Below are 20,859 nucleotides of genomic sequence, written 5' to 3'. Positions count from 1 at the left end.
TCGGTGCACAATGATATGAATGATGTTGATGATAATGATGTACCTTTGATCTCTCAATGCACTTCTCTTGATGATACAACTTGGAGAAGATGTGGAGAATAGAGAGCTTGAGTTCTTGGACAAGAACAATAAGTTGGAGCTTTGAGCTCAACACTAAAGAATGCTCTCAATAATGATTTGAAACTCTCTTCAAATGATCTCAATTGGATGTGTATATTGTATGTTCAAGGGTTGCTTTTAGAGCCATTTTGATGCTCTATTTATAGCAAAAATATGGGTGGAGTTTGAGTCCCAACGGATATAAAACGGCCATAATTTTAGTCTATCGGTCGACCGCCAAAAATTAGCCGTTAAGGCCAATTCAAGGCTGGTGGTCGATTGTCGGTTGACCTATGGGTCGACCTACAAGTATCGGTCGACCGGCAGTTCTGTCGATTGCAACTGACAGGCCACTGGAATCAGGCTTGTAACTTTTAATTGCTGTAGGTCGACCGACAGAATCTGTAGGTCGATCAATAGACAATTTGTCCTGTTTTTGACTGTTTGTCAAAGGATTTTTTGACCGATTTGTTTGGGACTTCATGGGATTTTGTCCAACACTTTTACAGACTTATTCTTAGGTTCAGGGCATGATGATTAGTATCTCCTAGAGTCTCTAAGAATGTATGCAATACATATGCAATTTGATGTGGATGTGTATAGATTGTGTTCTAAGTGCACTTGGTTCTTCTTGGAGCTTCTTCCACTTGTGGGTGTGAGTTCTTGGCTTCCTTTAGAGATGTTCTTCAATCTTCAAACCTCAATCTACGATCATTCTTTTGTAAGAATTGTGAGGTGTCTTGAAGTTCTTCCATCTTCAAGTTGTGAGAGATTTTTTCTTGAGCTTCCAAGTTTTGGACTTCTTTTGAGCTTGATGTTGAACTTCTTTATTCAGCCTTTGTGCTATGTCCTTTAAGTCTTGGCTTATTCTTCTTTATTCTATCATCAATCATGTTGACATAATGATACACAATGGCTTGTACCAATACGTTTGTTATCATCAAAACAATCATGGATGGAGGGAAGTGTTTTTCCAACAACACCTAATGATGTCGAGCTTGAGAAGAAAAAAAAAAAAAAACCTGCCTTGCATTGAGCTCGCACTGTTAGATGAAGCTTCTTCCACGTATCAAGCTCTCAGGGCCGCACTGCGGTACACCGCCAAATGCCCGCATTACAGAAGATTTTAGTCCACTCAATTTGGGATCTTTATATCTTGCAATTCTCTGTCCGGTACAATTCCCGCGGTTCCCTAACAAGGGAGGCGCAATGACCATACCACCCCTGATCGAACACTCTGCCCGGGTGGGATCTGCCCCCTCTTATTAGAAGCACCAGGGGAAATGTACCGGTCAGAGAATCGCAGGAGATATTTTTTCCTCAATTTGCCTGAACAAAAAAAAAAAACCAAAAAAAGCAAAACCATGTGGAGATTGTGAATGGTTCATAAAATAAGTAGGTAGGAAGTGTAACATTGGGAGCCGCGGTTGTTAAGTTCAAAAATTTCCGAAACTGCAAGCGTAGTGAAATGGTAGAAAACAGAGAAGCGTACATAAAACGGTTGGCTTTTGAAGTTGGAAGACGGAGAGGACTCAAAAATTCCTCAAAAATTGTGTGTGATGAGAATAATTCAAAAAAGAGAGAAAAGAGCTTTTCCCTCATCAAAGTCTTAAAACCCCGCCATGACAATAGTGCCGATTCCGTCTTCGACCTCCGCCGCCTCCGGAGACCCTCAAAACCCTTCCCATGTAAACCCACCCTCGACAAGAGATTCCAGACAACCATTATCTTCAACTCCTCCTCCTCCAACTACTACGACTCAAGCTTTTCCCTTCGTTAGCAGTAAAACCCCAAACCCTCCCCCTCAAATGGCGTCTAAGATCACCCAAGACCCTTCATCGGTTACTCCTTCCCAGCCCCAGGGGATACTCTATCCAGTTGCCTCCTCGGGTCGTGGTTTCATTCCCAAATCCTTCAGGCCCCAATCCCCCGATCAATTGGTCACCATTGCGAATCCTGGTGGCGTTGGATTTTCGCCTCGATCGCTAATGGCGTTTCCCAATCAGGTTCAGGTTCAGCTTCGCCCTTTTGGGTTCCCTCCTGCAGACCCGCAGTCTCATCCTGTTCATTTGATGAGGCCTCCCCACTTGCAGCCCTCCTCGCAGATTGGTTCACGCCAGATGGGGGCTCCCGTTTCCGGCACAATCAAGAGCGTCCCTGCTGTTCATCACCCAAAGGTTCGTATTTTTCATGTCCCCAACCCCTTTTTTAAATATTTTGATTTGGTTATTTCTCCTAAATTAAGGTCGATTTAAGTTGCTTTCGAAGTTTGTTCATTTGGATTATTGTTGTATGACATTCATAGGTAGGTTTATTCGTATGTATTTGTAAAGATCTTATGGACTTGTGGATTTGATATTATGAATTTAGTAATAATTCTATGGACATGCCAATATAGTTGCAGAGAGAAGAAAGCTGTACCCTTTTCGAACTAGATGAATCTGTCACTAATTCTATGATTATGTCGGCAAGACAAAATAAAGATGAAACTGTTCCGCTGTTTCTTCCTTAATTGGTTTTATTGAGAGAACTTCCCACTCAAGAAGAGTAACGGTGTAGAAGTATGAATATGATTGAACCAAAAAACCTTTTATAGAGTGAAGGTTTTGATTCATTATATATTGTTCAGCCACATCAGTGGGGGATGCAGCACTCTTCAGCTAGTTTCGAGGAAACAATTCTAGTATCTAAAATATTTTGATCAGATTGTGTTATAGGTCATTTGAGATCGGGGTTTACAAAGTTTTGAAGATAATATTACTTGATGAACTTGCCAAACAGATCCAAATTTTCAACTTGGCCTTCATCCTTGTCAGTTAACCCTAGTTCTATGTTTACCACCTGGAAAGGGACTGATCTCCTGATTGACTGCCAGGTTTGAGTGAACTTGATTAGAATAAAACAAAATAATCTCAGAAACTTCCAAGAAAGCATAGATTAGGAAAATTTGATAAAAGACCGTACCCAGTGCACAAGGCTCCCGCGTTTAGTAGGGTCTGGGGAGGGTCAAATGTACGCAGCCTTACCCCTGTTTCCAGGACTTGAACCCGTGACCAAGCATTCAACAAGTGAGCACTTGACCAACGCCCCAAGCACGACCTTCATTAGGAAAATTTGATCATCAAAGGAAATAAAGGAAGCTTATAGAATCTGATCAGATGTAAAAAATCGTAAAGTATCATACAACTTTTCATTGGATCAAGGACAAAGGATACTAATAAAATAAAATCTAATCAGATAATTATATGAATGGATTAGAATTTTTTGGTGAGTGAAAAATTAATTAAGAAAAAAGAGCAGAGTACAATGGCACAAAGCCTAGAGGCAAGACCAGGGGGAGGGGAAACCCTAATCTAAATACCAAAACAGCTAATGTTTCATCTTTTTTATTAGCTGTTTTGGTGTTTAGATAAGGGTCCCCCCCTTTGTCTTGCCTCTGGGCTTTGCTATTGTACCTTGCTCTTTTTTTCTTAATTAATTTTTCAAAAACAACAACTCAGCCTTATCCCAACTAAATGGGGTCGGCTACATGGATCCTTGCCCTCTAATCAGCTCTATTCGAGGGCATACTTGATATAAGGCCTAAGCAATGCATGTCTTTCCTCACCACTTCTTCTATGGTCATTTTAGGTCCGCCCTTGGCTCTTTTAGTTCCTTCAATCTGAATCAAATCACTCCTCCATACTGGAGCATCCAAAGGCCTCCGTTGAACATGGCCATGCCACCTCAAACGACTTTCTCTTAGCTTATCATGTATCGGAGCTACTCCCAAACCAGCTCTAACATGATCATTCCTTACTTTTTGCTTCTGAGTTTTGCCACTCATCCATCTCAACATCCTCATCTGCGTTACACTAAGTTTATCTATATGATGCTTCTTAACTGCCCAACATTCTGCACCATACATCATAGCCGGTCATATGCTTGTCCTATAAAATTTTTCCTTTTAAGTTTTAAAGGAATACGCTGATCACACAACACTCCGGACGCACCTCTCCACTTCATCCATCCTATTATAATTCTCTATGAATTGTGAAACTCCTCTGTATCACCTTCTTTATTCATGATTGAGCCAAAATACCTAAAATAATCACTTTGCATAATCTCCCTCTCATCAATTTTCACCATCTCATTATCCGTTTTAGTGTAACCAAAGTTACACACCATATACTTTGTCTTTGTTCTAAGTATCTTAAATCCTTTTGATTCCAAGGTTGATCTCCATAACTCTAACTTGGCGTTAATCCCTACTTTTGTCTCATCTACCAAAACAATATCATCAGCAAAAAGCATTCACCAAGGAACCTCGGCTTGAATGTCTCTGGTTAAATCATCCATAATAAGCGCAAATAAATAAGGTCTTAAGGCTGATCCTTGATGTAATCCAATTGTAATTGAGAATTCATGACCTTGCCCCCCCACAGGGACAAGTATGCTTTGCTTAAAAAATTATCATTTTCCTGCTGTGCTGCTTTACATTGAGCATGTTCTAACTTTATATTTTAATTATTTTGAATGTTTTCATTTATTTTTTCATCTATACCTACAGATTTGATAATAACATTTTTTATGGTGATGAATAAGTCTTGTTTTAGGGGTTTCTTTGTTAGATGAAATGACTTTATATTCTTCCAAAGAAACTTTGTGCTTCATGATATGCATGTCTCTTTGGAAATGTCTGCTTTTTCTACAATCTCTTGTTTCATGTATTTTTGGTTCTACTGAATTTGACTACTAGAGCTGTGGCTCCCAGCTCTCTTTGTGTTTGGGTTTTCATGTTGCACTCAATGAGTTTCCTGTTCTTTTCTATTAGGTTGTTCCATTCTCATCTTCGACTCCCGATTTTAACAGCTACAAGGAGTTGAGGTAATTCCATTTGAAGGAGAAACTTTTTAAATATCTTTGAATGTATGGTATGCAGATGGTAATCATATTGTTTCTGTAGGGACAGAGGCAGAGATGATACAGTTGTGACAATTCATGATCGGAAGGTAAGTTGGTTTTGCCTTGCATCTTCTCATTACCTGAATGCATATTACAATTTTTAAAGTCTATTAGGATGACAATGCTTTATTATTTTAATCTTTGTTTCATTTATATTATATTGTACCCTTAGTTTAACTAACTACAGATTTGGGACATTCTTAAGGAAAAATATATCCCAACAGAGTGGTATATTTTGAACGTTTGCTCTTTTATAAGCATAACATGTTTTAGTCGGTATTTTAATCAACATGTTATTTTTGTCCCATGATATGCATTTTAATAGGACCGAGTTTTCCTTAAGCCATGGTGAATGGCAATACATTCACCGCGGAACTTCAGATGCGCACAGGAGGGTATTTTGGGGAACATACTAATACCATATAGGGATTGTGAACCCTAGGATGGTGTGGTGAAGGAAAACTTTCTCCTTGTATATATTTTAAATAAATTGGATATAATTGGCGGAATTTTACTATTATATCACAACACAATGTCATTAGCATAGTTTGAGATTTCGGTTTCGACTTGGAATATTTCGGGTTTCTGTCAGATATCGACAATGCGACCGAAATCTATATCATTTTGTTTGACCATTTCGATAGACAAATGGCCATATTTTGGCCTGAAACTTCAGGAAAAACTTAATTAAGCATCTCTAAACATATTGGAACTTTTAGATCATAAAAAAGCACCAAAAACGGTAGTTTTGGATGCTGTGTTACGTTGTACCCTACTCAAGGTTTGAGGTCTTGGTTTCGGACTTGGTTTCAGTTAGGCTTGAAATCGAGTGGGTGTATTTTTTTTCCGGCCCCTGGTTCCGGTGGCCATATGACCTAATCAGATCCTGAAAATTGCAGGATATCCTATTTTAGGCCCTATAAACGTAATGAAATCCTTAATTTTTTAAAAAAAAAACTAACTTAAAATGGTAGTTTGAATTTTGACCTATAGGATAGTCTATGCTGTATACCTACAGTGATATGGCCTATCTCATACAATCTTTAGTACTAGAATACATATAATTTAAGTAAAAACCACCTAAGCAAATCATATAAGCATGTGAAAAGACATGAAATTATAAACCATTAAATAAATCATACAAAGGGCGTATCAGTGCACAAGGATCCTAACACTGCTGGGTTTGGGGAGGGTCATAATGTACGCAGCCTTACCCCTGCTTTCGCAAAGAGTCTGTTTCCAGACATTAAATAAATCATACATCAAACATTATTTGTTACAAAGAGTTAAAGGGTGACATATATAAGACTATAAGAGTGAACAATACAAGCAACAATGTCAGTGAGTCACCTAGTATTGGAACGAGTGTTGGGTCTGATCAAAGCCACTAGAATGTTGCTGATGCTGAACCAAGTTTTTCTCTGACTGAATCACAAAAGCTGGCCATGTCATAGTGTGACAGAATAAATGCTTGAAGTTGTCCACAACAGCCCTATAGGCTATAGATGGAATCGTCAACGTACTGGAGGTACCCTATATCGTGCAGAACTCTAGCTAGAGCTACTGCTATTGAATGGTGCATGTGGAACTGGAACCAACATGTATGGTTGGGGGATTGAGAACCCGAAGTTGTTGTCCACAAAACCTGACCTGGTATGTGACTGACCCTCATATTCAGAGCTAGGGGGTAATGATGATGAAGAGCCAACTTGCCCGAATTGACCATATCGGCATACCCAGTATAGTGACTATAGTCAGAAGACTTAGAACTAGTGCTCCCCATGCCATATGGCCCATATCTATATGATGGTACACACCACTGTTCACCTCTCCTCCCACCCTCCATACTCATACCTCTGAGACTATCAGTCAAGCTCCTGACACTGAAGTCCTTGGACTCCAATGTATCATCCTGCTGCTCAAGTGGTGGTACCAATACGCGACGTGGTCCTTTTGAGTAGCCTGTAGTCCCTACTCGTGTGCCGGCATGTGCACCGTGGCCATCATCCTGTGTGGTATGAGTATATTGAGTTTCGCTTGTAAAGTGCACCGGCTCCGGCTTTGGCTCAAGTTGGTACTGGTACCTCTCGCGCAACCCCCCATGATCACCAACATCATCCCCAACACCACCATCACCACCATCACCACCATTACTGGAATGCGACTACTCGGGTTCCTCCTCCTCATCCCTGTAATGTAGCTCTAGATAGGAGAAGGATCCTACTAGAGGCCTAGCAACAGGATCAAAAGGGGGCTGCTGGTTTGAATGGGCAGAATTGGGTAATTTAGGGCAGAATTAGGGTTAGGTTTTTGAGAATGGGGTCAAATTTTATATGGTCTTAATAGGCAGGTCTAGGAGAAGCTAATGGTATAGATTTGAATGAAGTTTAAATAAAAATTTAAAATTCAGAAATTTAGGGTTAGGGTTTCAGGTTTTAGAATTTAGGTTGAAATTAGGGTTTAAACTTGGAATTAGGGCAAGGGGCTAAGGTCGAGTTTTCTAAGGGTAGAGGAGAGGATTCGGCCAAGGTTTGATGAGTAATGGATGGCTGGAAGAGTCTGTGCAGGGTTTAGGACTTAGATTTTAAATTGAGAAGGGGGACAAGTTAGGGTTGGCTGTTTAGAGGATTTAGAAGAAGTGGAATGGGGATGGGGTGATGCAGATCCAAGTTCACGCAGGAAGAAGAAGAGCAGCCTTTGATTTTCGTTGGAGCCTTATTTTATATATTTAGTTTTTATTAGGGTTAAAACAGTCTTTTATTCCCCTCCACGATTTTAGAGGGATGATGTTTTTGTTTATTTGTTTGTTACACTTGTACTCCTAGTTAGAGTATGAGTCTACTGTTTTTATATTGTTTTTATTAGGATTCAGGTTAAGGGAAGTCACTACTCCTAATCTGATTAGGATTGGTTTTAGGATTTAGAACTAGGACTCCTAGTTCAAATCTACATATCTTTGTAAGGCCTTTTGGCCCCCCCTTTTATTATAAATGGAAGAAATCGTGGGCAGGCTCCCCCACTTCTGATTAAAAAAAAAAACTTCTGATTTCAGATCTGAGTTGCTGCCTTCGAGCTGCTGCTCCCGCTCCCCTGCGAGCTGCATCCTTGTGGACTCAAGGTGGTTAAAGGGTGGGTTCTCCTACGACTCCTTGCACTGTGAAGGTCAGGAGGTCTTCTTCTATCTTCAAGCTGTTGCTGCTCCTGCACCTTAACCCTGCAACTTATCCATTCCACCCTCAACCCCATTAAACCTGCAACTCCTACTTCAACTAGGATTCCATTATAATTCCAGATCTAGCCATCACCTTCAAACCCTATTCTCAGCCCACCTTCCCTACATCATTCCCCCCACTCGACCTCAGCCCTAGCCTATAATTCCCCCTCTAACCCCTTCATCTCTTCACTCCATTAAACCCTAAAGCCTGTGACCCGATTCTGCCCAAAATTGCAGAAATTCAAAACATCTCCTAACCCTAATATCTTTATACCATTAAGACCTCTGAAACCTGCCTTTTAAAACCCTATAAACCCCCTTGTCATTACTCAGCCCTAACCCTAAATTTTGCCCTAAAAACCCTAGTTTGCCCATTCGGCCAACCCTTAGACAGAACTGGTCCTAAGTGGAAGTTATTTCACCTAGGCTACATCAAATTGGTATCAAAGCCATGGACAAACATGGCAACCCTATTGTTGATCCAACACTACCACCCCAACCTGATTCCCTTGCTGCAATCATGGCTATGCTGCACAAGATCTCAACAGACCAGCAAGTTCTTGGTGATCGAATGACAGCCATGGAACAAAAGCAAGCTGCGCCTACTATAAACAACCCTCTATACGTAGAGGAAGATCGGCTACAAGTCCATTCTGAAGTTCATGGCACTCTGGGAAGGAATGAGCACTACAGAGATCATTCCAGACGTCACAGGGACCACAGAGATCAGTCTAGACATGACCGAGGCTACAGGGATCGAAGAAGATGTGATAGGGATGACTACAGAGAAGATAGGGACAGAACTACTGAAGCACCTCGAAGACCTAATTTTGAGGAATATTTGAGATCCTACTTCACTGGAGATGAAGCCCAGAACAGAAGATTTGATACACAGAAGGTCAAGCTTGAACTGAAAGAGTATGATGGGACTGGTGATCCACAGAAATTCTACGACTGGCTTGCTGCCCTAGATGACTACTTTGATTGGTATGATTTGCCTGAGGATCGAAAGATGAGACGCACGCACTAAATTAATTGGTGCTGCTCGAGACTCGTGGCGCAAGACAGAGAGGGGATATGGAACGTGAAGGTAAAGCACCTACCAACTGGGAGGATATGAAGGATGATTTGAAAGAGAAGTATTTACCAAGACACTATACAGCTCAGATGCAAGACCAATTCAACTCCCTTCGTCAAGGGAATATGACTGTATCCGAGTACATGCAGAAGTTTGATTCTCTCTCCTCTCGCACCGACACAATAGAAAGTGCTACTCAAATGTTGTCCCGATTCCGATTGGGATTGAGATCTGACATCCTTAGAGCTATTGGCGTTGTGGATGTTCTGGACGTCAAGGATTGCTTTGAGAAAGCATTGAAGGCAGAAGACCTATTGAACACTACTAGAAGGTTTGGTTCCACTGCTGTCGACACCAGAAAATCTTTTCCAGCATCCAAACCAACTAATGGTTACAATAGAGGTAATAACACCACTGCTGGTTCTACACGGACAGCCCCTTACACTGGCAGCTCTTCACGTATGGACAAGGGTAAAGCCCCAATGACTACCAGTGAGTCCAACACTTGTTATCGCTGCAATGAGAAGGGACACTATGCTAAGGACTGCCCACAACGACAACGGCAGATTCATGTAGCTGAAAAGGAGGAAGAAAGCTCTGATGAATTTGATGAACAGGGTATTTATGCATTACCCCCCGAAGATGGTGATGATGGGACTGCTTATTTTGACGACTTGGGTGATGAATTTGAAGATACCCGAGGTGTTCACGTAGTAGCACGTATATTGAGTGCTGAATCCAAAGGTGAAGATTGGCGACGTAGTTGCATCTTCTATACCCGCTTGCGAGCAGGTGAGCGCACTGCCCAGATAATTGTTGATAGTGGTAGCTGCGTTAATGTTGTGTCTGAAGATCTTGTGAAGAAGGCGAGTCTGAAATTTGAGAAGCACCCGATGCCCTACAAAGTCTCCTTATTGAATGGGAATAAGCTTGATGTGAACAAGCGATGCTATGTTCCCTTACAAGCCCAAAAATATTCAGAGGAAATTTGGTGTGATATCATTCCGATGAGAATGACTGATGTCCTACTAGGGAGACCGTGGCTTTATGACAATGATGTTGCTCTCCTAGGAAGAAAAAACCTCTGTGTGTTTCAACATAAAGGAGAAGAGATCAAGTGGTACCCACTTAATTTGCCTGCAGAAATACGGAAATGTCGTGTCATGCGCACTAATCAAAAGGGGACAGAATCTGAAAATAAATTGCTAGCTGTTCCACAAAGGGAATTTGAACAGATCAGCCATGATACGGGACTGGTTCTTGCATTGGTGACTCAAGAGGTTGCTGCCCCAACCGAACAGAAGTTTGCACAACCCATCAAGGATCTATTGCAGGACTTTTCAGATGTAGTACCCGAAGAACTACCCAATGAGTTGCCACCACTCAGAGATATTCAACATGCCATCGATTTGGTACCTGGTGCTATGTTACCAAATTTGCCCGCCTACAGGATGAGCCCCTCGGAGCATGAAGAGCTTAATAAACAAGTTGGAGAGCTTCTCAAGAAGGGATTTATTGAAGAAAGCATAAGCCCTTGTGCTGTTCCAGCCTTGTTGACACCGAAGAAGGATGGTTCATGGCGCATGTGTGTGGACAGCCGAGCTATCAACAAGATCACCATCAAGTATAGGTTCCCAATTCCTAGGCTTGATGACATGCTAGACATGCTGTCCGGTTCTAAGATCTTCTCCAAGATTGACCTCCGCAGTGGATACCATCAGATCCGCATACGGCCTGGAGACGAATGGAAGACAGCCTTCAAGACCAAAGATGGATTATTCGAGTGGAAGGTCATGCCCTTTGGCCTGACGAATGCACCTAGCACCTTCATGAGAGTCATGACCCAGGTACTTCGTCCTTTCATCGGTAAATTTCTTATTGTCTATTTTGATGATATTTTGGTGTATAGTAAAGACCCCGATGAGCACATAGACCACCTGAAACAAGTTCTCCGAGTACTCCGGCAAGAGAAGTTGTTTATCAATTTAAAGAAATGTTCCTTCATGCTGCCCAAGGTTGTTTTCCTTGGTTTTATAATTTCTTCAAAGGGGTTGAAGCTGATCCAGGAAAAGGTTCGAAGCGTGGTTGAATGGCCTACTCCGAAGACATTTACTGAAGTACGAAGCTTCCACGGTTTGGCTTCTTTTTACAGGCGATTCATTCGCAATTTCAGTGCCATCATGGCACCCATAACCGAATGCACCAAACAGAACAAGGGTCCGTTCGCATGGACAAGAGCGCTCAAAAGGCCTTCCGGATGATCAAGAAGAAGATGATCAAGCTCGAACTACGCCTGCCCAACTTTGACCATATTTTCGAAGTTGCTACAGATGCTTCCCATGTTGGTTTAGGCGGAGTTCTTATGCAGAGTGGGCATCCTATTGCATTCTACAGTGAGAAACTTAATGATGCCAAGACTCGGTACTCTACTTATGATATAGAGCTTTATGCTGTTGTTCAGGTCTTGCGGCATTGGAGACACTACCTTATTGGCAAAGAGTTTGTCCTGTACACTGATCATGAGGCACTCAAGCACCTCCACTCACAAAAGTCCATTAGCACCAGGCATGCTAAATGGGTTGCATATTTACAGGATTTCAACTTTGCCCTCAAATACAAGTCAGGAAAGGAAAATACAGTGGCTGATGCACTGAGTAGAAAAGTCCTGACCTTGAACACTTTCTCAGCCCATGCACTTAGCATCGAGCAGATCAGAGACGAGTATGCTAGTGACAAGGACTTTCAAGTCCTATATGCTGATTTGAAGCAGGGTGGACAGCACCCTAAGTACTCCTTGCACGATGGTTACTTGTTCTTCGGAACCCGGCTGTGCATTCCCGATTCGTCCTTACGACACCACATTATCAGGGAGTTACATGGAGGAGGTTTAGGAGGACACTTCGGGAAAGATAAAACCATCTTACAGGTAACTGATCGGTACTATTGGCCTCACTTGGCCAAGGATGTAGAGCATGTAATCAAGCAGTGCCGAGTTTGCCAGCTAGCTAAAGGTACCAAGCAAAACACAGGCCTCTACTCACCACTGTCGATTCCTCACCAGCCATGGGTTGATCTCAGTATGGATTTCGTACTTGGTCTACCCCCTACCAGAGAGAGATTTGACTCCATCATGGTGGTTGTTGACAGATTCACCAAGATGGCTCACTTCATTCCTTGTCGAAGAACATTTGATGCATCCCACATTGCCAAGCTATTCTTCAAGGAGATTGTTCGCATCCATGGGTTACCCAGTACCATTGTATCCGATCGTGATGTGAAGTTTATGAGTTATTTCTGGAAGACTCTATGGCTGAAGACAAACACCAAGCTCTTGTTCTCTACTGCATTCCACCCCCAGACTGACGGACAGACAGAGGTAGTCAACAGAAGCCTTGGTAATTTGCTGCGGTGTTTGGTCCGAGATTATGAGAAGACATGGCCCTCTATCCTTGACATTGCTGAGTTTGCATACAACAGCTCTGTGAACAGGACCACCGGTCGTACTCCCTTCGAGATTCTTCTTGGGATACAACCCCGCCGCCCGATTGATCTCATTCCCTTACCCCCTCAAGCTCGGGTAAGTGTTGAAGCCGATGAGTTTATTCGTCATATCACCGAAGTGCATGCAGATGTTCGGCGCAAAATTGCACTCAGTTATGATCACTACAAGTCCACTGCCGACAAGCATCGCCGGTTCGTTGAGTTCAAGCCAGGCGACATGGTCATGGTACGGGTGAATCCAGAGAGACACCAACTGGGTGTCAACACTAAGCTCCATCCAAAGAAGATGGGTCCATACAAGGTGTTGAAACGTATTGGCCCTAATGCTTATGTTCTAGAGTTGCCTGATGATATGGGCATAAGCAATGTTTTCAATGTGGCTGATCTATATCTGTACACGGGGCATCATTCCGATGATGGCGACTCCGAGCACATGTTGCGGCTGCCCCAACTGAAGCCGCCTCCGGAAGATGTGATTGAGGAAGTTCTGGATGATATGCACAAGACGACTCGTCAAGGCGCCGGTTATCACTCTTTCCTTGTCAAGTGGAAAGGTCGCCCACGCCACGACAGCACGTGGATACATGCTGATGATTTCAAGAGGCTCGATCCGGAGTTGTATGATCGCTATATGACATTCACCCATTCATCGGAGATGAATGTTTCTAAGCCGGGGAGAGCTGATGCAGATCCAAGTTCACGCAGGAAGAAGAAGAGCAGCCTTTGATTTTCGTTGGAGCCTTATTTTATATATTTAGTTTTTATTAGGGTTAAAACAGTCTTTTATTCCCCTCCACGATTTTAGAGGGATGATGTTTTTGTTTATTTGTTTGTTACACTTGTACTCCTAGTTAGAGTATGAGTCTACTGTTTTTATATTGTTTTTATTAGGATTCAGGTTAAGGGAAGTCACTACTCCTAATCTGATTAGGATTGGTTTTAGGATTTAGAACTAGGACTCCTAGTTCAAATCTACATATCTTTGTAAGGCCTTTTGGCCCCCCCTTTTATTATAAATAGAAGAAATCGTGGGCAGGCTCCCCCACTTCTGATTAAAAAAAAAAACTTCTGATTTCAGATCTGAGTTGCTGCCTTCGAGCTGCTGCTCCCGCTCCCCTGCGAGCTGCATCCTTGTGGACTCAAGGTGGTTAAAGGGTGGGTTCTCCTACGACTCCTTGCACTGTGAAGGTCAGGAGGTCTTCTTCTATCTTCAAGCTGTTGCTGCTCCTGCACCTTAACCCTGCAACTTATCCATTCCACCCTCAACCCCATTAAACCTGCAACTCCTACTTCAACTAGGATTCCATTATAATTCCAGATCTAGCCATCACCTTCAAACCCTATTCTCAGCCCACCTTCCCTACATCATTCCCCCCACTCGACCTCAGCCCTAGCCTATAATTCCCCCTCTAACCCCTTCATCTCTTCACTCCATTAAACCCTAAAGCCTGTGACCCGATTCTGCCCAAAATTGCATAAATTCAAAACATCTCCTAACCCTAATATCTTTATACCATTAAGACCTCTGAAACCTGCCTTTTAAAACCCTATAAACCCCCTTGTCATTACTCAGCCCTAACCCTAAATTTTGCCCTAAAAACCCTAGTCTGCCCATTCGGCCAACCCTTAGACAGAACTGGTCCTAAGTGGAAGTTATTTCACCTAGGCTACATCATGGGGGCTTCAAACTTACTTGGAATTGCAGGTTCTGCAATGGCAGCAGCTGAGAACTTAGAAGGATAGAACCACCTTTAAATTTAGGGATCCTCCCGGCGCAAGGAGTCGTAGGAAATCCACCTACCCTTTCTTCCTTGATAGAACCACAAGGCAAACACTCACAAGGAGCAGCAGCAACAACAATGGCAGCAAGCACGGTTTTTTTAATTCATAAACTTGTGGGGGAGCCTCCCACGATTTCAATATTAATAATAAAAGGCCATAGGCCAAATCCTAATGTAAACAAAACACTCCCTCACTAAATCGTGGAGGGGTGAGGACCTAATTAAAACAACTTAAAACTTTAAAAGGTTAAAAGACCTATTTACCCCTAATAACTTAAAACAAAAGACACTTAATTAAATCACTTAAATTGAACCATGGTTTGAACCGGTTCAATTTAAGTTTACAAATAAGCTGAAATAAAACTAAGTATAGAACCTACTAAATGTAAACCTAAGCTATGGCTCCAAACTAAGCCCTAATTTCAGGGCTGCTTCTTCTTCTTCCTTCGGGTGAGGGCACATGGTGCTGCATCACCCTGCCAGCCTAAGACTCAAAAGGTCGCGGTGTCTATGAATGCACATGACCCTCGAGAGATGACATATACTCGTCCACATCTGTACCCGTCTGACTAGCTATCTCCGGGTCAGGCTTAACCCTAGCTCTATCCATAACAGGCTTAAGGGATCCTCCTTATCATCTGAGTCAATCTGAAAAATGTTGGCAAGCTTGATTGGATCGTTATTACCCTCCGTGCCTTGGTATATGTGCTGCATCCTTAGTCCCATGTTGTAATGCACATACACCAACTGCTCCAGTTGTTTGTGACCCAGTCGGTTCCGCCTTTTGGAGTGGATCAGTGAGAATGTACATCAATTGCGCTCACATCCGGAGGCTTAACAAGTCTGAGAAAGCACTTTGATTGCTATCTTTCTCAAGTTAGGTGAGTCTTTCCCATTGAGAACCCACCATTCAGCTGCATGACAAATTTAGAATATTAGGATTACTTAAAGGTATATGAATTCAATGAAAAGACAAGATGACAAATAAATGAATAATGCACGTGGATCTACCAAGGTCAGCGGTACCTCTAGAATGAACTGCAGTTGCACGATCGAAACTCCCCTCAGCATCTCTGAAGTTCTTTATCTATGCTCATTTCATTGTTCAAACATGCCTTGGAGTCAGTACACAATAGAGTATAGGGTAGTTACATTCCTTAAAATTTAGTGACTACTTTGGTCTCACCTCATTGTTGCATTTTGCCTGTATATCTGGATTTAGCTTCAACTTGGCCACCACTAATTCCATTGTGTCTATTAGTGAGTCATCAAGCCCAAGATTAATCGTGTATTGATATCTGGGATTGAGATAGTATGCTGATAATTACATAAATAACTAGTCATTTCATGTAAATTAATTTGTATTATCTTTCACTAAACATATAAAACTCACCAGCTTTATGCAGTGAATGCTGCAAGTGCTTCTCCCAAAAGCTCGAAATATTGGGTGGAGGGACTCATAGGTATATGAGGTGATATAAGGCATTTAGAGTAATCTATATGGGATTATTCTCCCAACAATGTGTTGAATTTGACGAGAATTTTTAAAAAAAATTGTTTGAAGCAATCAACTCTGTTTGAAGAACATGGGCCATTGGACAAATAAGGAAAATGCGTCACATGGGCCATTGGACAAATAAGGAAAATGCGTCACATGGGCCATATGGTTGAAATGGACCTCTAGATTTGACATGTGGCTTATGGGACTCCCTATCTATCCAATGGTCAGAATGACCATTTAGTTACCATCTAGCAGAAGTAGGCGATGGACTCTTTCCCTCAAAAAAAAAAACCACACCAGAAGATGGGGGGAAATAATCAAAGAACCACTTGGAAATCAATTTGGCCAAATAAGATTCTGGTCAAAATTGCTCTGGAGAATCAAATTTTCCCCAGGATCACTCTGGAGAAGTGATAACAATTATGCCCCAGCATTGCCCTTTTAAATTGCTCAACTCATGCATGGATGTGGTAATGCAAAACTTGCATGGGTTGTGCTCTTTCTGGTTAGAGGATATCATTCTCTGTATTCATGGACAGTATGCTTCTTTAGTTGCCCTCCATCTTCTAAAAAGAATAATTCAGAAAAGGATTTCGATACTTAGAACGTGAGATTGACGCTGACATCTTTTCTCTTTAATTGGGTTTTTGTTATTTCATGATTGCAAGTATTCATTCCAAAGCAAATTCCCCCCTCTCTCTGTCTTCTTACTTTAGTTTCATCCATTCATCAAGTTTGTGCTAACAGCATCTGTTGTCTTCTAAAGATTTTGAAGTATTATCTCTTAGGAAATTGAGCCTTTAAAAGTTTGTTTCAATCTGCTGAAAAAGGTATTATGTGTATATGTTGGACATTTCTTTTTGAAATATTAATTACCTCTTCATATATGTTACTTATAGGTCCGGCTATCAGATGGTGCTTCTCTATATGCACTTTGCCGATCGTGGGTGCGGAATGGATTGCCTCAAGAAACTCCGGTTTGTACATTTTTTTCTTTGGTGATAGATGTCTTTATTTCCACTTGAAGGAATTTTTCTAGACAAGGAGAATGGGGTCTTGGCCTCTTGGGTTTTTTTTCCTGTAATTTTATTTGATAAATAAAGGGTGGGGGAATTGAACCTCAGCAAATTGAACATGTCTTTGAAATTTCAGTTCTGGACCTTAAGTTTGGGAACAGTTTGAGTTAAACTAGGGATATGGGCATTGGTTAAAAAAGGACTGGTGTTTAGGGTTTGTAGGTTGGAGTTTAGGGAATGAAGTGACATGACCAAAAGTAGGGTTTAACACATATTGCCTTTATTGTCTGAGGAGAAAAATAGAGAGAATCAAATCTCTCTGTGTGTGAGAGAGAGAGATTCTACTTAATAATTGCCAATGAATAGAACTTGTGCCTCTAAGCTTAGTCTGTCTGATTATACCTTCATCTCTTGTCTTGATCACATGATATTGGCTGTTGATACATAATTGAACAAGCTTTCTCACTGTACCAAAATAACATCAGGTCACTTTCAGATTAGATTAAGGCTTCACAATGAAAGTTATTTGATTTTAATGTTATCTAACATGGTTTTCACCCTATTCTTCTTCTGCAATGATGTTTCATGTGTCCGCGAACATTGCCTTTTTTTAACGTTCCCATGTCTTCAATATCTGCTTAGGGTCATTTTGTCAGCATGCCATGTGCTTTTTCTGCTTTGTATACTACAACTACTTTAAAGTAGATCTCTCGCCATCCTTGGTTTTCATTGCTGGAATCTTAACCCTCACTTTTTCTCTCAGTAGGTGATGTATTAAGTGTTAGCCAGGACCAATTTGGAAAACATTATATTAACCCCTCAGCAAAAAAATAATTTCGCAGAAGTAATCTAAACTGCCATGGGTTCATGACTCCATGTTGCTCAAGTTTACAGGTGAATGTGCACGTGGATGCACCCACACATGCATGGCTAACTTGATTCTTCCCTATAATATCTGTTAAGTTATATTTATAATACCGCAGGGGTATTATTGTCAGTCCCCTTGCCGTAGTCATTAGCTTAGTCCTATGATATTTCGTTTCTTAGTTAGTTAATCTTTAGTTAGTCTTCTAATAGCTGGTATTGTAATCTTCTATTAGTTCTCTACTACCGCAAGGGGTAGTATTGTAATCTTCTATTAGTTCTCTACTACCGCAAGGAGTCCTTGTGGTATTGTAATTGGTTGTTTATTTTGTCTATAAAGACAATGGGGGGGGGGGGTTGGGGCCTGGGGGTGGGGTCTATTATATGGACTGTTTCTCTAACCAGCGATAGTCCTCTTTCTCCCTTCCATTCTTCTTCTTCTCTCTTCTCCTAGACTGTTAGTACTGATTCTCTGTTTCTGATATTGTCACATGGTATCAGAGATCTCTTAATCAGTGCTAGCAAGTAGCAACTTTCTCCATCTTTATTTTGAGAGGTTGTACTTAGATTTCTCCCTTGTGGTGAGCAGCCACCTCTTGCTGCAACTATCTACTATGAATATCTAGTTTATATCAATGAAAAACTAGTTTCTTCTTCTGTTATGCCATCTTATGAAGACTACTACCTGCTACTGGCTTTCCATGAAGTTATTTCTCTATTGGAATTGATATTTATCAGTACAAGAGTTGGCGCATCTGTTTCTGGTTTTTATTTATTTTTATCGTGGCAGCATTGAGATACGCTATTATATTGCATCGAGCCGGCAGCTTCTCTTTAGGTTTTAGGTACGTATTGATGCTACTGGTAAGCACAATTGATCTGGTTTGGGGCTGATCAGAGCCATTGATTTCTATAATCAGTCTCTCCTCCAGCCCATGGTGGTACTCTGTTTTGGGCAAGAGAATGCTACCTGTTCGCGTGGCCCCTGCGCCACACATCATTGGGGGGCAGGATTTCCACCTTTCCATAGGGGTGGGGTCGTCATTTCGTGCTCCCATGTCTAGGCGCAGGGGCCATGTGACCAGGTAGCACTCTTTCTCCCTTAAAATTACTTGGGATCTGACTAGCAGATCTTTCTGAGTTTTAAGGGTATCGGTGCCCTTCTATAGTAGGTCATTTGATCCTATTTTGGTGTCTGACACCCAAGCCTACTGCTATCGAAAATAACCCACTTTTTGGGTTTAAAAGATTCAGATTTGAATTTGTGTGCTGCGGCTTCTTTAAGTTCTCTCTTGATCAGTGTTAGCTTGTGGGGTTTGTATCTCCTACTATTATTGTTGTAATGTAATGGGTACAAGGGTAATTTTGTCTATAAGGGTGTTATGGTCATTGTTGTATCCATCATGGAATATTCATCCTCCTATTATAAATAAAGAGGCTGTGGGCACATTGTTCACAAGCCAGTATTCATGAAATTCCACATGGTATGAGAGCGGGAATCCATCTGGGAATCCTGGAGTTGATTTTTTTTTTTTCCGGTTCTCTCCTCCCCTCTCTCTCGCGATTGCGACCTAGCCCCACCAACCATCACCGACAGCCACCCACCTTCTGCCCCCCTTTCTTTTTTCGCAGGAGGGTTTCTCCTCCTCTTCTTGCTACCACCACCACCATTACACCCTTGGTGGTGAGTTGAATCGCACCAAGGGGTTTTTCTGCTCTATATGACTTAAACACCTTGTCCGATTTTTTTTTATCCCTTCCCGTTGATTTGTTGTTTGAGTTCTTCCAACCAGCCGCCATGCCAGGAGATTCCAACATTACCACTGCCTCCTTTGGACACGGAGGCACGACTCAGTGTGATTTCCTTCCGTTCCAAACCAGCTCCATTAAATTAAATGGTAGCAATTACTTATTGTGGTCTCACTCCTGCCTATTCGCTACGTGGTTTCTCTGGCTATATTACAGGAACGGTAGCCAAACTAACTGATGCTGGTTCTGCACAGGACAAGTGGGTGACTTCTAATTTTCTTGTCATGTCCTACCTTGTTAACTCTATGGAACAAGAAATTGCCGGGCGTTATCTTCTTCTTGACATGGCTGCGAAGATTCGGAAAACAGCCAAGGATACTTACTCTAAGATCGGCAATGCTGCTGCCCGGAATGAGCTTCGCCAAAAAATTCTTCAGACCAAGCAATTGGAGTCGACTCTTTCCCAGTACTTTTCCAAGTTGTGTACGATGTGGCAAAAACTGGATTTTTATGGGACTTTTACTGCTACCTGTGATGTGGATACTACTGCTTTTTGGAAATGGGAAGAGGACTTGCGTGTTTTTGATTTTCTTTGCTGGTCTCACCATTGAGTTTGATTAGGTCTGGGCATCCGTGCTCAATCGAGATCCTCTTCCCTCTCTTGAACAAGCATATTCCCTTGTTGCTGCTGAAGTCGATCGCCGGACAACAATGATTCAGCCTGTTACCCAAGAAGATTTGCTCTTCTATCTGGCTCTCAGTCTACTGCCCGAGGGAATTCTGTCCGTGGTATTGGAACTGATCGTATGAGCAATGATCGTCCTCCGGTCAAGTGTAATTATTGTGGTCGGGAACGTCATACCAAGGACCAGTGTTGGAAGCTTCATGGGTGCCCTGTAGATACTCGGGGACGTGGTTCCAACCGTTCTGCCGTGGCAAACCAAGTCCTCTCTGATCCGACCGGGCCTCTTTCCCAGGACTAGATGCAGCACCTTCGCACTTTGATGACCAGGCTGGACACTAATGCTTCCTCTGCTTCTTCTACGGCTGCCTCTGCCATTTCCTTGCCCGAAAATTCTGGTTCAGGTATTTCTTTTAGTGGTAGTTGTTCC

General features: G+C 42.0%; 1 protein-coding gene across 3 annotated transcripts in view; it reads left to right on the top strand.

Annotated features, from left to right (window-relative positions):
* The first annotated feature begins 1,620 nt into the window (after nt 1–1,620).
* The window catches only part of LOC122641317 (mucin-2-like), a 30,862-nt gene continuing 11,623 nt past the window's right edge, over nt 1,621–20,859 (top strand). The window contains exons 1-4 of one of the 3 annotated variants that reach the window (XM_043834517.1): nt 1,621–2,276; nt 4,913–4,965; nt 5,045–5,090; nt 17,018–17,095. In XM_043834517.1, the coding sequence (XP_043690452.1) occupies nt 1,722–2,276; nt 4,913–4,965; nt 5,045–5,090; nt 17,018–17,095 (732 nt within the window). In that variant the 5' untranslated portion in view covers nt 1,621–1,721. The remainder of the gene's footprint in view (nt 2,277–4,912; nt 4,966–5,044; nt 5,091–17,017; nt 17,096–20,859) is intronic. The other 2 variants (XM_043834516.1, XM_043834515.1) reach the window with 2 other exon arrangements.

This window comes from Telopea speciosissima, chromosome 10 (genome assembly GCF_018873765.1).
Source record: "Telopea speciosissima isolate NSW1024214 ecotype Mountain lineage chromosome 10, Tspe_v1, whole genome shotgun sequence".
Classification (NCBI taxonomy): domain Eukaryota; kingdom Viridiplantae; phylum Streptophyta; class Magnoliopsida; order Proteales; family Proteaceae; genus Telopea; species Telopea speciosissima.
The sequence above is the reverse complement of the archived record's forward strand: the minus strand, read 5'-3'. Positions and strand labels throughout refer to the sequence as shown.